Source organism: Lepisma saccharinum, chromosome 2 (assembly GCF_977018435.1).
Source record: "Lepisma saccharinum chromosome 2, izLepSacc3.1, whole genome shotgun sequence".
In the NCBI taxonomy this organism is placed as follows: Eukaryota; Metazoa; Arthropoda; class Insecta; order Zygentoma; family Lepismatidae; genus Lepisma; species Lepisma saccharinum.
Window position 1 is genome coordinate 20646287 of NC_139230.1, and position 16834 is coordinate 20663120.

The 16834-nt window shown below is 40.2% G+C and overlaps 1 protein-coding gene across 1 annotated transcript in view; it reads right to left on the reverse strand.

Moving 5' to 3' along the window:
- The window catches only part of LOC145981412 (cell adhesion molecule Dscam2-like), an 842890-nt gene that overhangs the window by 582215 nt on the left and 243841 nt on the right, over nucleotides 1-16834 (reverse strand). The window contains 1 exon segment of the mRNA XM_083114650.1: nucleotides 1976-2296. Within this exon segment, the coding sequence (XP_082970776.1) occupies nucleotides 1976-2296 (321 nt within the window).

Genomic DNA, 16834 nt, shown 5'->3' on the forward strand with positions numbered 1-16834 from the left:
AAAAGAAAAACGCAATAATTGAAACAATTTACGCATCGTATTCACGCAGATGGTGGCAAGACATTGCTTAAAGTAGCAGTAATTAGAAAATAAATATAAATTATCTGCTAGTCCCATATAAGATATATAATTTGCAACATGCGAATATCCAAAGTATTATTTCTATATTCATATCGTTACACCTCTTATGTGTAATATTTGTCACCTTCAACGTTAATCTATCGGCCAATGGTCATAAATCGACTTAACACGAGTATAAGAGAATTAAACAGATATTTTGGCCTCCCCGTTGTAGTAGTAGTTATTTCGTCGCCTTGTAATCAAGGGTTCCCGGTATCGATTCCCGGTAGAGACACATTCCACAATAGTAAGGATCCCACTTGAAACAGTAGGCCCAATCCTGATTAGCCTATATGTGCATAAAGTGGACTTAAAACAACAATTCAATCAATTAGTTAAACATATATTTTATCCAAAATAGGACCAGAGGCTACATTTTCTCTTTTAAATTTAGATAAAAATTCAATAAATTCCAGCTGATCTCAATGATTTGAAATGGTGGACCTTGTTCAGTTTCCCTACCTGCCATTTCCACTCCATTGAATACGAGACATACGCAACGACGGACTGAAGCCTTAAACGACGACCAGAAAATTTGTCTTCCAGCAGTCAGGAGACACGAAAGTAACAAGTGTGTCGGAGGCAGACCTGTTTCCAGAAACTCACCCTCAAGCAGGTTCGGACTTTCAAGCTGCGGGAAAAGTTCCCAACAACTGTTCCCGTCGTGGCCTGTCGCAGACAAAACGGACTGCAAATCTGTTGCAAGGTGTTTGAAATAACTTAACACTACAAACTGAATGGTTGCACGTAATGGACTGGAATTGTCTGCGGCCGAGGCGTGTCTCATTGGATTGAAGTATGGAGATTGTTTGATAACTATATTTGGTTAGTTTGGGATGTCGCGAAGAATTTGCAGTAGGATGGCTTTGGAATGGAGCGAAGTACTCACGGTTCGGAGTTCTGGGCGAACATGCATATTTTGGTGATGATCCAACACCGTGAGGATGGTTGAATATGAATTGGCAGCCTCTGGAAATCGAAATGGTTACGATTCTTCTTCACACAAGGAAATATACACTTTATCTCTGTAATCTGTGGAGCACAGTGGGGAGAAAGCGAGTGAGCGAAGCAAAGCAGTGCGCGCTGCTGGAAACAGCTGGTATACTCTGTCCCGGGAATCTCTGAAGCAAGCGAACGTAAGCATGTATGCGCAAGTAGTGACTCGAGAGGGCTCGACCAATGAACATGTGCGAGGGAACGTGATTGAGTGGAGGGGAAAAGAGACTGCAGCTACCAGCCTTTGCAGTAGTAGTATGTACTGCTTTGCTCTGCCCACTCGCTCTCCCCCCTTATGCGCTGCCTTGCTCCATAGATTATCGGGATAGAGATTAGATGCAGCCGCGTTTCCCCTCCTTGCACTAATTTCCCATCTCACTCGTTAATTGGTCGAGCCCTCTCGAGTCACCACTTGCGCAGAGACATGCTTTCGTTCGCTTACTCCGAAGATTCCCGGGATGGAGTATAGTGTTGTCGTTTCGCACACTACAAGAAACAAAACCGGTCTTCGGTCCCACGTTCGAACCTTGGTAAGGCATTATACATTTCATCCTCATCGTCGGGACTAACCCAAGAGATAGAACAGTGGCGTAAACATAAAAGTAACCGAAGTACGAAAACAAGAGTTTAAAAAATGCGCTAAGTACAATACACTGTCTATATCTACATAAAACTCTAAAAGTAATGTGAATCTGTAACAAAAGTCACTTAATGGTGTTCACCCCATCACCTTCATGAATCAAAACGTTTGTATGGAGCATTCCGTCAGCTTTTTCACTATGTATTTTAAGATAATGCTAGTTTCTATTGGTGCACTAGTGCTACTATCTATCTCATTTACATAAATAAACGCACTTACCTGCTCTTACAATGACATCACGGCTGACAATGGACCCCACACTGTTTGTTACGACACAACGATACGAAGCAGCATGGACGTCTTGGCGAAAAGCCTCGGCTTCGAAAGGCGGGAATACGACGCTACCATTGTTCAGGGCGATCCTGATGCCTGGAATGGTAGACACTGACCCACCATCGGCACCAACCCACTGGACGGTGGGTGTCGGGTTACCATGGGCAGAACAATCTAATCTCCCTCCCGACGAGTTTGTGAAATCAATTTTTGTTGGTGGTTCGATGATGAAGCTGGGACCCTGCGTATCATACAGTGTATACACCCCTGGAAGAACAAAAGAGAAAGAAGTGTCCGTTAAAATAAATACACATGAATCAACAACAAAACAAAAGTTATATATCTAGCCTTTTATTTATTCGTAGAAATTGATTGATTGATTGAATTGGTGTTTTATGTCCACTTTATGAACAGTAAGGCAAATTGGGACTGGACCTACAGTTCAAAGTGAGATCCGAACCATTATGTGCCTCCACCGGGTATCGAACAATGGACACCTTGATTACAAGGCGACGACGCTACCACTTCACCATTGGGGAGACACCATTTTTGTAGAAATATAAGTTGCATATATCATTCCGGTACATAAACTAATTCACAAATTTTCAAAATATTTTTGTTACATTCTGCAGCGCATTTTTAGGAGAAAATGAAACTAGACAATTTTTACAAATAACATCTGCTACGACCTTACAGGCATAGTTATCGTCGCGATTAAGCCAACCAGTTGAAAAGTGTATCCAGAACTGACCTGGCAGATATCCCGCGAGATTCTCTTCATCATTTGGGACATAGTTCGTCGACATTAAGACATAGTGGCACATATCTGAACATTGGTTTTATGATTCATTAAAAAAATAATAAATATTAAGACATAATTTAGTGCAAAATTCAACTAAAATAAAGATATATATATATTGCGTTACCATGTACACGAAACATAAATTTTATTACTAGCGTATGGCATATGTAAGAGTGGTCCGGAGATCTCGCATTACTACTAATATATATATTATATATTTTTTAAAATATAATTTCTTTAGACGAAAACATTATCCTCTAGGATTATTACTTTACCTTGGTTCAAAACTGGAGTAATTTCTTTGATATATCAACACGATATCAATATTATTATTTCATTATGTGGGGGTAAGTTTCAACATAGATTATATTCTCATTCTTATTGAGAATAGAAAGGAATGTTTTCTCTTAAGGAACCAACGTGACAAAGATGTACTTTTCCTCCATGTTATGCAGATTTGTTTACCTATAGTAGCCAGCGAAGTTCACTGTATTTTTTAGATTTGCAAACAAACACACCCTTTCTTCTTGCCTTCTATTGTTGCCATTCATGTGTATAATAGGGCTTGCACCTCCAGTTCACCTCAGAAGCTCTTAACGTTTGTATTTCTCTAGGAGCTTCCATCGATTTGAAGTAGATTAAATTACTTCACCGTTACGTGTCACGGGAACACAATGCACCTGGTTGTTGATCTGATACATGAAGATACGGTGCACGAAAGGAGAGCATTGAAATCATGTTATCAAGAGCCAAGTAGTGTCGGTGAATGCAGTCTGAAGGTGCGTACCATTCCCAGAATGAGAACACACTGGGGAGAAGAGTAAAAAGTGTGCACAATTGTGAAGAAACAATAGATTTTGATGTATACACAGTCATTCACCTGCAGACTTGCCTGTAAATGATGGGTGAATAGAGCAGTCTCCCCGTTAGTTAATATTTGTTCTTTATGCTCCATTTTCCTTTTTGTGTCTTGGGTTTCGCATTGTGTGCACGAGGAAGTCTGTATTCACCCTGCTGTCGGAAGCCCGTGCGAAACGCCTGCACGCTCTGACGGTTTGCTTCACGGGACGACGGCATCCTGTCCTGACAGCCGCTCAATAACACACGCCAAAGACTCCTTGCCTCCAAGTCCATTAAAGAAACTTAAAACCACGTCCTGTGCAGATACACTACAAGATGAAACTGCTAGCGAAACTCATCTGACAAATCTCTTTTTAATTTTTTTACAAAGTTTGTACAGAAGACCAAAGAAACGGAATGAAAAGTCATCTGATATTTTTTATATTCTTCAAAGTATATCGTTTATGCGTTTACAAACGCAGAGTCATCCCTATGTGGACGAATTCAAGATTTTTATTCCGAAACATATGTAGGGTTGCAATGTTTGGATGGAAGCCAAGATCGAGAAAACGTGAAGGGTACAAGGAAGCAATGGAACTTTTCTCACATTTTTCTCAAAACGTTGAGAAGTGTGCGAGTATCTTGTGTTTTTTGTGAAACGTCGTCGAGAATTAAGATTCTGGAATATACTTTTAAATCTCGAGCAATAAGAAATGTTATCCCTACGTGACACTGTTGACACACATTTACTTTGATTTTATATATCACATTTTCCTTTTTCATTTTGTTAAATTTTTGGACTTAAATACAAGGAAAATCCACTTTGGTAGTTAGCTAAATTTAATATACGAACTTTTCATAATTTTTTCCACTTCATGAGAAATTATTTACAGAAATATAAACTTGACAACTGAACGAATGCAATAAAACAAGAGTAACGATACGGACGTTCCATGTCTTCTGTATCAAGGGAACACGGATTCGATCCCCAGTGAAGCACATACACTCTGTCTCAGGTATCTCTGGAGAAGGCAAACGGAAACAAGTCTCTGCGCAAGTAGAGACAGCTCCACCAATGTACATGTGAGAGGAACGGGATTGCGTGGAGGGGGGAGCGACTGCAGTTACCAGCCTTCCCAGTAGCGTGTACTGCTTCGCTCTGCCCATTCGATCCCCCCTTTTCTGCCGCTATGCGCGGCCTTAGTCCAGAGATAACTGAGACAGAGTATAGTTGTTCGGATTCCACTTAAACTGTAAGTCCAGTCCCGATTAGCCTATTTGTGCATAAAGTGGGATGAAAACGAACTTTGTCTTTCAGCCAAATCTATTGCCATTGGTGCATTGGACTTTGTGTATCTTTATTTTTTACATACTGTCTACAACCATAAGGAAGTATATATCCCTATTAAGAAAATGTGCTACATACCCTTAACAAAACGATCCGAGTGAATTTAAATTATCTTTCTGTAAACGGCATTGTGCATTAGGTAGCACATTAACACAAAGTATGAATATTCGCTTGCGTCATAATTAATTCCCCCATTCATCTTTGTCGCCTCGGTTAACATTAGAACAACTATGCAAATGACCCAAAATATTCTTTAAAATATTCTCTCATAAATTTGCAAGCATACTACAAACTCCACAGAGTGCCAGACTTGCACTCAAACTCTCCTTCAATCTAGCAGCTTTAAGATGCGAGGAAGACATTACAAAGACGCCTCTATGCCTTAAATGTCTTCTCAATTCAGACCACACCCACCGACATACACAGAAAATGACCTCAATGTCAAACCGGTCACGGAATCTTTGTAGGAAACTTTTTTCTTTCTATTTGTCCCTTTCTTTGGTTCCTTTTTTTTCGCGAATTCACCCCCTCCCACCATTTCGATGGAAAAGAATTTGCTGACGGGTCTTCTGGTTCGTTAGAGCAGAAAAGAGGAAATCTGCTGGTTGCACGCTTGGATTTCACCACTGGGTCCTGGCCTCTCCTTCCGCCCCCTCTGCTCTGGCGGATTTTTTGGTATGCGTTAATGACACAAAACAGTGAACCTGTGCAACAAATTTTGCTGCATGAATGATTTCTACAAGCAATATTGCGGCATTAAATGAATTCACGTATTGCCCAAGCTTTGCTGAGACCCCTTTACCATGTTTGAATCATAAAAGAGTAGATGGCTGAAATATTACCTATACACAGTCCCGGGAATCTACAGAGTAAGGCCGCTCATAACGGTAGAGAAGGGGAGAAAGCGAGTGGGCGGAGCAAAGCAGTACACGCTGCTACAAAGGTTGTTAACGGCATCCGCCTTTCCCCTTCCACACGATCCTGTTCCCTCGCACGTGTTCATTGGTCGAGTATTCATGGTCGCTACTTGCGCAGAGACTTGTTTTCGTTCGCTTGCTACACAGATTCCCTGGTCAGAATATATAATTTGTTCCGGGAATCTCTGGAGAAAGCGAACGAAAACAAGTCTCTGCGCAAGTAGTGACTCGAGAGGACTTGACCAATGAACGCGTGGGAGGGGAAGTGAGTATGGAGGGGAGAGCACGGATGCAGCTACCAGTCGTTTGCAGCAGCACGCATTGCTTTGCTCCGGCTACTCGCTTTCTCCTCTTGTATACCGTTATGTGCGGTATTGCTCCACAGATTCTCCTTACAGAGTGTAGTCCAATTTGTTTTTCATTGCTTTACATTCTCTCACGAAAATTAATCTGCAGAACAAATTATTCTGTGATAATATAATACAGAAAACAGAAAAGGGATCATTTATGGCATTTTTTCTTTAAAGGACGTTTTTCCCAAAATAATCCCATAGTCTGTCCCAGGTGTATGTGGAGCAATGCCGGGCATAAAGGAAGAGAAGGGGAGAAAGCGGTTGGGCGGAACAATGCAGTGCGTGCTGCTGCAAACGGCTGGTAGCTCAGCCACGCTTCCCTTATATGAAATCCTATTTTTCTCTCTCACGCGTGCTTTGGTCGAATCCTCTCAAGTCGCTATTTGCGCAGAGGACTTGTATTCGTTGGCTTGCTCCACAGATTCCTGGGACACTGTGTAGATAAATAACTTTTATTAGCGTGTCAAAGTTTTTATTCCTATATACGGCATCTTTGTTTAATCAGCTAGTAAGCTGTAATGTGTGGGAAAATTTAATATTTTCACAGGAATGGATTTTTCCAAAAAAAAATAATAATAATTTTTAGGATTTTCTCCATACTTATCAGGTCAACAGTATCAAGATACTACTATTCCTTTAAACAAAAATCTTCCAAACTATTTTTCTTTTGACGTCCTGGTTTCCTGTTTATCAAGGCAGCAGTATAGTTTTGCATTTTATGACTTCCCTGCATGGGATCGGAGTTACGTGACGTATTGCGATTTAACAAGCACGTTTCCGGAAAGCTATAACTGTTTACGATATTTGGACAGTCAAAATTAGCAAAAAGCACTTTGAAAACATTTCACCGTAGCTTTTGGAAATGTCCAGCGTCGAACATGACCACGAATCAACAGGATATCGACAAATATGAGAACCTTAGTCCATTGTCATTAATCACCCATAACAACGTCGATTTGTGAAATTGACGAGTAAACGATTTCCTTGTTTAGCGGTTAATCTAACACTTTATTAACATTTAAATATGGAAGATCATGACAGTTATTAATTTACTCAGTTGCCTAGTCAATAAAGTAAATTTCCTAATCATGAATTTTTATCCTTTTGATTCTACGTCTAAAGAATTCTAACATTGCGTTTTTCTAGCAAAAAGAAGAATAGTTTCAACAATTGGCTTAAAATTAAAATAGGTGTTACCGACTTACATTGTGTGTCGGCAGAAGTAGTTTCCTCAAAACGGTATCATTAAATACAATTAAGCAAAAACTATATGTAACTAATTCCGAGAAATCAATTCCTTGAACTTCACTAAATTTCAATGTATTATAGAAATAGAACTATCGACGTGCTATATACTTACAACAACTAGAGGTATCAAATACGATTTGTAAATTTGAAATCGCCATTGCAAATTGTAAATCGGCAAGATGAAATTCGGACATAGATGGAATTATAATTTTACCACACGTATCATGTTTTGCGGGTTCATATGGTTCCATGTTCAAATGTACAGAATATTCTTACGATATATAAATCCACTGACTATAGTGGTCTCTCAGATAGTTTATTACTTTGTATTCAAGAGGTCGGTCCGTACTTCGATTATTTCTTGGTGAGGACACATTTTAGTGGTTTCATCCCTAAACTGTCGGCCCACTCCTGTTTAACCTATTTGTGTCTAATTAGAATTTAAAAATAATTTTGCCGAAATTTGTCATCAACCAACATGCGAGAACACAGAACTGCACTAAATTGATTGATTGATTTGGTTTATTTTCCTTCGCTTTTCTGCCACTTTTGGTTAATCGAAAAGATGAGGATGAGTGATATGATGAAATTGATGAAGGCCGTTCTCCGTGGTGGAGTGGTTAGCACAGTGCACTACGACACCAGAGGTCCCGGGTTCGAATCCCGGCCTGGGCATGTGTGTTCTTTGTGAGGGTTTATTCATCAATTTCATCATATCATCACTCATCCTTAGCGATTTATCCGAAGTGCGAAAATAAACTAAATCAATCAATCAACTCACAAAAAACACACATGCCCAGGTCGGGATTCGAACCCGGTGCCCCTGGCTTCGTAGCGCTCTGTGCTAAGCACTCCGTCATGGAGGTCGCCAATTGCACTAAAAGACCCGTCAGTTCGCCCGGAGTCTAGTATTAATCCTGCTGATTCTCCTGAAACGAAATCGAACTATCCGAAGAGCATAGACACTCACAATTACAATACCAGCCAAAAAAATAACTTTCACATTACCAAAGTTCGGCTAGGCCTCCCTGATGGCGCAGTCGTGGCCTAGTAATCAAGCGGTCCCGGGTTCGATTCCCGGTGGAGGCACATAGTGGTTCGGATCCGACTTTAAACTCTAGGTCCAGTCCCGATTAGCCTTCCTGTGCATAACGTGGACTTAAAACACCAGCTCAGAACCAAAGTTCGGCTAAAGGATCATTTTACACAGGCATCCAGTTATACAATACCTTACACATAGTTACAAAAATTTTGAGAGAACCACGGGAGAATAAGGTCAAAAAATGTCTGTTGGAATAACATTATATTCAATAAAATAATTTGAGGAATTAAATAATTTTATGAAATAAATTTGGATTGTATACAGTATGTAACGTGCTTTTACAACGCTGGTCCCCTTTATAATTAGAACTTAAAGATATAAATTGGCATATGATTTTAAATTGTATTATACAATGGTTATTCTACTATAAAAACATAGTGCGATGTCAACATTTTGTATTTTCCAATGTAAATGCACCAATGCCCCACAGGGGTACTTTCGGTGTGAAAAGTTATCAATAAACTCACGTGTGTACTAGAGAGCTTACAATAAAGTACGGTTGAAAAATGTATTTTTAAGAAACGCGCACACCTTTCAATCCCTTTGTTGCTGGACACAATTGAACCAAGCACAGGGAGAAACTTTGATACGCGCTTATTTATCACACGGACGATTCTTTTGAATCAGAAAATAATGTGGTGCCTTACAACTTACTTCCGATAAACGCCGTAACATGTTTGTAGCGGCGCAAACAGACATCTCCATCGCTTTCTTTCTTTGGTTTCTGCGGCAGAAGTGGGCATAAAGTCAGTTTCCTTGAAGATGTTTATTCCCTCGTCTTTTCCATTCTCTTCGACTTTTTTTATAGTCTCTAGTAAGCAGACATTTCCGGATGAATACATCTGAAGATTTTTATCGTTATATACGATCAATGCCGCCACGACGAGGTCAAATTCTTTTCTATGGCCTGCTTTATGTCTTGGAAACACATTTTTCCCCTTTTACCTGACTTTTGTTTCAGTCGCCACCGTATTTTTCTGAAACACAATAGTGCGTTTCCATGGGAACGGAGCAGATATTGGTTTCCCAGTAATGTGCATTCTCCTTAAATTTCTTTCTCCGCCCCGATAACTTATTTCGAGTGGTTCAGGAGATACGACTTGATATCCGTTGATTTTTCCCTTTCAGTTACACGTGTGACTGATGTTTCTCGCGTTATGGGTATCGGAAGCTGGTTTCGTCTCACTGGAACAGATTTCCAAGTGAACCATCATTCAACTGTTTCCAGCCTTGCAGTGACGTGGTGGCACCTTCTGTTCAATATTACGTGCCATTCAAGCAGACTCGACTGTATCACCTTAACGACAATGCCATCGTAACAAACAGAGGCGTATTTGGGAGGCAATCGTGCTTGAGTACCCTCCAAAATGTTGTCGACCCCATACAATATTATTAGAGAACGAATTCACGTGCGCTAAATGTGGTAAGATGGGCACTTAAGAAGCCAAAATGTTAATTTAAATATGAATTAACATGTAGATTTTTTTCGAAAAATTATCACGATATGTTTCCGAAATATGACTTACAATGAATGCTTTTGGTAACAAAACCAGAAAAATATAGCAAATGATTTGTTGAATATTATTGAGTGCAAAGATAATCATTTTAAGAAAAATATTGCATATTATCATGTTACATTAACACACAGACATTAACATATATGTAACATTACATAAACACATAACCATTAACTTCAACACTCTCTCAACAATAATTACTTTCTTTCACCTACACCTTAACCCACATACCTATCCTGAAGCATCCCAGGCCCTACTCTTCCTGGAGTTTTCAGAATAATTCTTATTGAAGTCTTTCCAATATAGCTCTTCCTCCAACTACTAAAACCACCCACTTCTAATATCACCTAATGCTACCTTCCTTTCTACGTAATTTTATTTAGTCTATTTCCCTATATATACATTATTACACACTAACATAATACCAGAATTCTTATCCATTTATATACTTATTGAAATATATGTTTGTAAACCGGGGCTGTCCAGGACTGCCAAACAGTCTCGGTACCTGGTACTTGATTCTGCAGAATGCCTGCACAGGACACCTGCACAATCAGGAACAACCTGTAAAATTTAAACAATAAAGGAAAGAATAACGGGGGAACCGACATTCATGCAAATGACGTTCTGGTATTTTTAGGCATCAGGACATAAGAGCATACCCTCGAATGTATGCGGGTGGAGGCTGGGCATTCTTCTAGGGTTCCACCCTTTTCATATTATCATGTTATAAAGTGGATATAGCTACAATATTATATTTTATAATTTACGTGTTAGCAGAATGCATATAATTCTTAAGGCTCGAATTATGGTATGAGTAATATGATTCCTGGAAAAATAAAATTTATTCTGATAATAAAACATAGGCTCTGGTGGAGAAATTGGTAAAAAACCCAAATTTCCTTGGAAAGTAAATTCTGGAATCAGTTGTCAACAAAGAAGAAATATTTGGCCAAATGCAAACTGCAATAGCTTCATTTATCTCACTGACTCCCATATTGCTTATTATACGTGTTATATATATATATATATATATATATATATATATGTGTGTGTGTGTGTGTGTGTAAATTATATCATTTCCTACATTTTGTGTATTTTTAACATATTGTAATTGCACAGCGTAACTCATGTATCTAATGCAAAAAACTGTTTTTTATACTTAGAAAATAAGTAAGAAAAAAGTTGTAATCTTACGGGCTGCAATCTTACTACTGCAATATATATATAAATAAATAATAATACTGAATGCCTGTGCGGTCCCATATGGTCGTTCTTCTTTACCAAAAAGGCTTGATTCTGGGCAGCACAAGTTTTAAAATTTATTTTCACAAGATCGAAGTGTTCTTTTTCCTTAGTTATACGATATACTTAAGGATTACACGATATTATTACATCGTTCTCCCTGAGGGCCTCTGCTAAAGAGAAAAGAGCTCTTGCATCATTCTTCACTTTATTTTTCTCCAATTAGTCACGGAAGAGACACGAAACCAACGCACAGGATCTTTTTACATCGCACACCTTTAGGTATAATTAAAAGTGTCCTCGCTTGCTAAAGTGCGCAGAAAAGTTGACGCATAAAAATTCACGCCATTGAAACTGAAATATTAAATTAGAAAATATTTTCAGCATATCCTGGGGATGTAAATCTAGAAGTTCATTCGTTCTTCCATGTCAGAAATGGAAGACTTGTAAAAACAAATGTTGCATTTTACCAGGGAGTTTTCAAGTAGAAATAGCAAGCTACCCGCCGTGTGCTTGAAAGCATCATGCACTTCATTCAGCTCGAAAACCTGGAAGACATAAGTAAAAGCATATGCACAGAAGTAGCGTAACACTATGCGATTCCATTGCGAATGCTTTCACTTACTCCTGCTTCTTTTAAAAATGAACATAGTTAGTTACTTTGGTGGGTTAACTTCCTAAGAAACGAATGCAAACTTGCACCAGAGGTGTTCACCATCCGGGTTGCCAGAACCAGCGCGGAACGAATTAAGTCCGAACGTGAAATTTTCGCTCTTAATCCTTTCGCGCTTGGTCCGTTTCCCTCTAATCCTTTGGCGCTTAATCCGTTTAGAAGTTGTTCCTTCGCGTTTACTCCGTTCGCCCTTACTCCGTTTCCCGTTTAATCCTTTCGCGTTTAATCCATTCGCGCTTGTTCCTTCGCGTTAACTCCGTTCGCGCTTAATCCGCTTCGCGTTTAATCCATTCGCGCTTGTTCCTTCGCGTTTACTCCGTTCGACCTTAATCCGTTTCGAGTTTAATCCATTCTCCGTTGTTCCTTCACGTTAACTCCGTTCGCGCTTAATCCTTTTCTCGTTTAATCCTTTCGCGCTTGTTCCTTCGCGTTTACTCCGTTCGCCCTTATTCCGTTTCGAGTTTTATCCTTTCGCGCTTTTTCCTTCGCGTTTACTCCGTTCGCGCTTAATCCGTTTTGCGTCAACTCCGTTCGCCCTTAATCAGTTTCGCGTTTAATCCATTCGCGCTTAATCAGTTTCGCGTTTAATCCTTTCGCGCTTGCTCCTTCGCGTTAACTCCGTTCGCGCTTAATCCGTTTCACGTTTAATCCTTTCGCGCTTGTTATTTGGCGTTAACTCCGTTGGCGCTTAATCAGTTTCGAATTTAAGACTTTCGCTCTTGTTCCTTCACGTTTACTCCGTTCGCGCTAAATCAGATTCGCGTTTAATCCTTTTACGCTTGTTCTTTCGCGTTTGCTCCGTTCGCCCTTAATCCGTCTCCAGGTTAATCCTTTCGCTCTTGGTCCTTGCGTTTATTCCGTTCGCACTAAATCAGTTTCGCGTTTAATCCTTTCGCGCTTGTTCCTTCGCGTTTACTCGGTTCGGGCATCATCCGTTCCGCGTTTAATCCTTTCGCGCTTGTACCTTTGCGTTTACTCCGTTCGCCCTTAATCTGTTTCCCGTTTAATCCTTTCTCGCTTGTTCCATCGTGTTTAATCCGTTCGCCATTAATTCGCTTCCCGTTTAATCCTTTCGCAATTGATCCTTCGCGTTAACTCCGTTCGCGCTTAATTCATTCTCCGTTTAATCCTTTAGCGTTAACTCTATTCGCGCTTAATCCGTTTTGCGTTTAATCCTTTCGCGCTTGATCTATCGCGTTTACTCCGTTCGCCCTTAATTCGCTTCCCGTTTAATCCTTTTGCAAATGATCCTTCGCGTTAACTCCGTTCACGCTTAATTCGTTTTCCGTTTAATCCTTTAGCGTTAACTCTATTCGCGCTTAATCCGTTTTGCGTTTAATCCTTTCGCGCTTGATCTATCGCGTTTACTCCTTTCGCCCTTAATTCGCCTACCGTTTAATCCTTTCGCGCTTGTTCCTTCGCGTTAACTCCGATCGCGCTTAATCCGTTTCGCGTTCAATCCTTCCGCGTCTGTCCCTTCGAGTTAACTCCGTTCGCGCTTAATCTGTTTCGCGTTTAATCCTTTCGCGCATGTTCCTTCGCGTTTACTCAGTTCGCGCCTTAAGTGTGTAGTTAAGTTAGTAGAAAAAGCTATATAGAAAGTAAATACCCCTTTTGCGAATCAGTGCCATGTGAAGAAAATCCGTAGTACAGATGAACACAGGTTGTATGACAAACACTATACTCTATCCCGGGAATCTCTGGAGCAAGGCCGCGTATTAAGGTAGATAAAGAGAGAAACGAGTGGGCGGAGCCAAGCAGTACACCCTCCTGCAAAGGCTATTAACTGAAGTCGCATTCCCCTCCACGCAATCCCTTTCCCTTGCAATTGTTTATTGATCAAGCCCTCTCGACCCACTAATTTTGCAGATACTTATTTTCATTCGCTCGCTTCCGAGATTCCCTGGACAGCGTAAAGGCATATCGGCACTACACCAAAGACCCTTGGAGGAGACTGAACGCATCACCTCTGCCAGATATTCCGCAAGTCAATCTCGCCTGCTCGGTGAACGAGCGTGTTATGTGGTCGACTTTCAATCTTGCTACCGAAGTTTCCAGGCTGTAGTTCCGGCCTGAGCATGGATAAGGTTCCTTTATTAATTCCATCTAGCAATCTTCATTGTGGCTATTAGCCCAAGCTACTTAAAATGCCAAACGCTTGCTAATTTCACCAAGTTAATTTCAGAGCGCTGCCACGTGGTAGAGGTTGCACCATTCATACAAATCATACAAGGAAAATTTCTTTCCTGCGGCGCAGAGGATCTTAGTGAGCGATGAGCGTTATTGTTTGGTTTCCTTAAGCTATATTGCAAGGCGTTTATGGACGAAACACTAATCTGTACTATAATTATTGCAATTCTCCTGATTTGGCCGGCACCCTCGAAGAACAGCGAGTTGTGGTAGTTTTGGCAGAGACAATAATGTAAATTCACAACCGGGTGTTAGCTCAGTACGGACTTGCAAGAACCATGAATCAGCGAAAAATTTGTGAATGGGTACAAAGGTTTAAAGCGGGAAAAAACATGCGCAAGCGACGAAGGCTGATCTGCACGAAGACAGTAGACGTCTTCACGCAACAGCTGCAACGGTAGATACAGCGCAAAAGTTTAGGTTTGGACTTCTTCCAAATCCCACTTACAAACCAGATCTGGCGCCGTGCAAGTATAACATCTTCGCAGTTTCTGATGAAGTAGGTGTAAAAATCTACGCTGAAACTCAAAAGCTTCTGAAACGACACAAATGTATCGTCAGAGACTATGTGGAAAAGTGATATGTTGATCACAGTAACTTGTATTCAGTAAGTCCACTTTATGCACAGTAAGGCTAATCGGCACTGTGACTACGGTTTAAACTTGTATTAAAAGCGTTCGATGGATTTGTTTTACATCTAGATTCACCCTAGAGTTCACCATCTACAGTATAGCAATATTAAAGAACTTAATTTTACAGCTTGGAGCGGGAACATCTTTGGCATCCTGTCCATTCAACAGAACTGAGATGCAATTTCGAAGCGAAAATTAAGAGGAAAGAGAGAAGTGTAAATTGAAAGTCTCTGTGAAGTTCATTGGATTTAAATCGTAAGCTAACAGTCGCACAACATATATTTCAGAACAATTACAGCGGCATCGAACGGTGAGAGTAAAGAAGGATGGGAATGAGAAAAAGAGGAAGAGGATGTAAGCTTCCAGCCTCCCATGAGGGATTGCAAAATGGATTAATTAAGTTACATCGAATTTCCTGAATTTCCAAGATTGGAGCTGCAAAACCGATAAAGTAGGGAGTCGCACAAAATATCAGGAATGAGTTCAACTGAACGAAGAACCTCACAGTTTACGTCAGGATGCTAGTCTAAATTTTCAGAGCACTTCAGCGATTTTTTTCCCTAAGCAACTAATCAGTTTCATCTATATTAACGCCTTAGTGGTTAAATGGGGAAAAGCATTGCGCTAATTAAAATCATTTATGTAAATCAACAAATTGATAGTTGTCAATCGTTGTCTCCTAAATATCTATGATCGTTCACAGCGAATAGAATGTATTCATTCAATTAATTAATTTATTAAATTAGCATATTTATTCTAGTGACATTACATGGGAATTAGTTACGAAATCCTGATGGAGTGTGCCTATGATATTTAGAATCATGCTTTTCAGTTTAGATGCCAAGAAAGTTGATTAACAGATATGTGGATGGATACTGGTGTAACAAACAAATAAATATCCGATGAACGTATTTATGAAATTCTAATATACAGGGTGGCGCACGAAATGATCCCTCCTTTGGATTTTTCTTTTTTCGAATCTGAGATGAAGAATTACGTCATGTATGTCAAGAGCATTTGCAGTAGCCATTGGAAAAGTCGCGTGATGAAATGTGAAGCGTAATTCATGATGTTACCACTGGGGGGCTATAGTAGACAACATGAGGGGCAAAGAATGACTTACGACGCAACAGCGATCATCAAGTGTGCTCCTTTTCTGAAACAAAAAGTATTTTTGTGACTGTGGGGCGTTTTCGTGCACATTTCCATAATAGGTGCCCTCCCCCTCTAGAAAATGAAAGCTTCTTTATAATGTAGTTTTTTCAAAGAACAAAATGGGGGATCATTTCGTGCGCCACCCTGTGTATGATATCCGGATACAATTTTATCAGATTTTGGCTACCCCTAAACGTACACTCCTACACACATAACCAACCCTAACACAAACTGAACTCTGGTTGAATGAGAACTTTGAACTTCCGTTAGAAATTATATGAACGTATTTATTAATATCATTACCCTAAAAATCTGCATACCTCTCTTGAAAGCGCGCGTTCCCCTTTTCCAAGATGCAAGCAGCGAGAGATCGGAAATGGCAACTATAATTATTTGCGCGTATGTGTATCCTTTGCGCTCTGCCATGCGGTTCTCCATAGAGCTTCGTTAGCTAATTGGTGTTGAGGACAGTTTGACCACAAGGTTAGGCCGAAGCATTCGACAATTTGTCGCACTGCAACCGTGGAAGCCACTCCGAATTGCTTGGTAAACCAGCTATTTCTGCATAACTGCCCGGCTGCACTACTTTCGCCCGCGTAGGAACATAACGAAGGTAGACGTGGAGCCCCAGAATGCCGCAGGTTGCATACACTTAAAACGGACGAACTGAGTGGAAATTTTATCGACGCAAACCTCCTCCCGTAATTGGAATATTAGGGAAGAGAGAGAAGGGGGGGGGGGATTCGAGCGATAGAAGTTAAGTGTATATTAGGAAATGGTTGG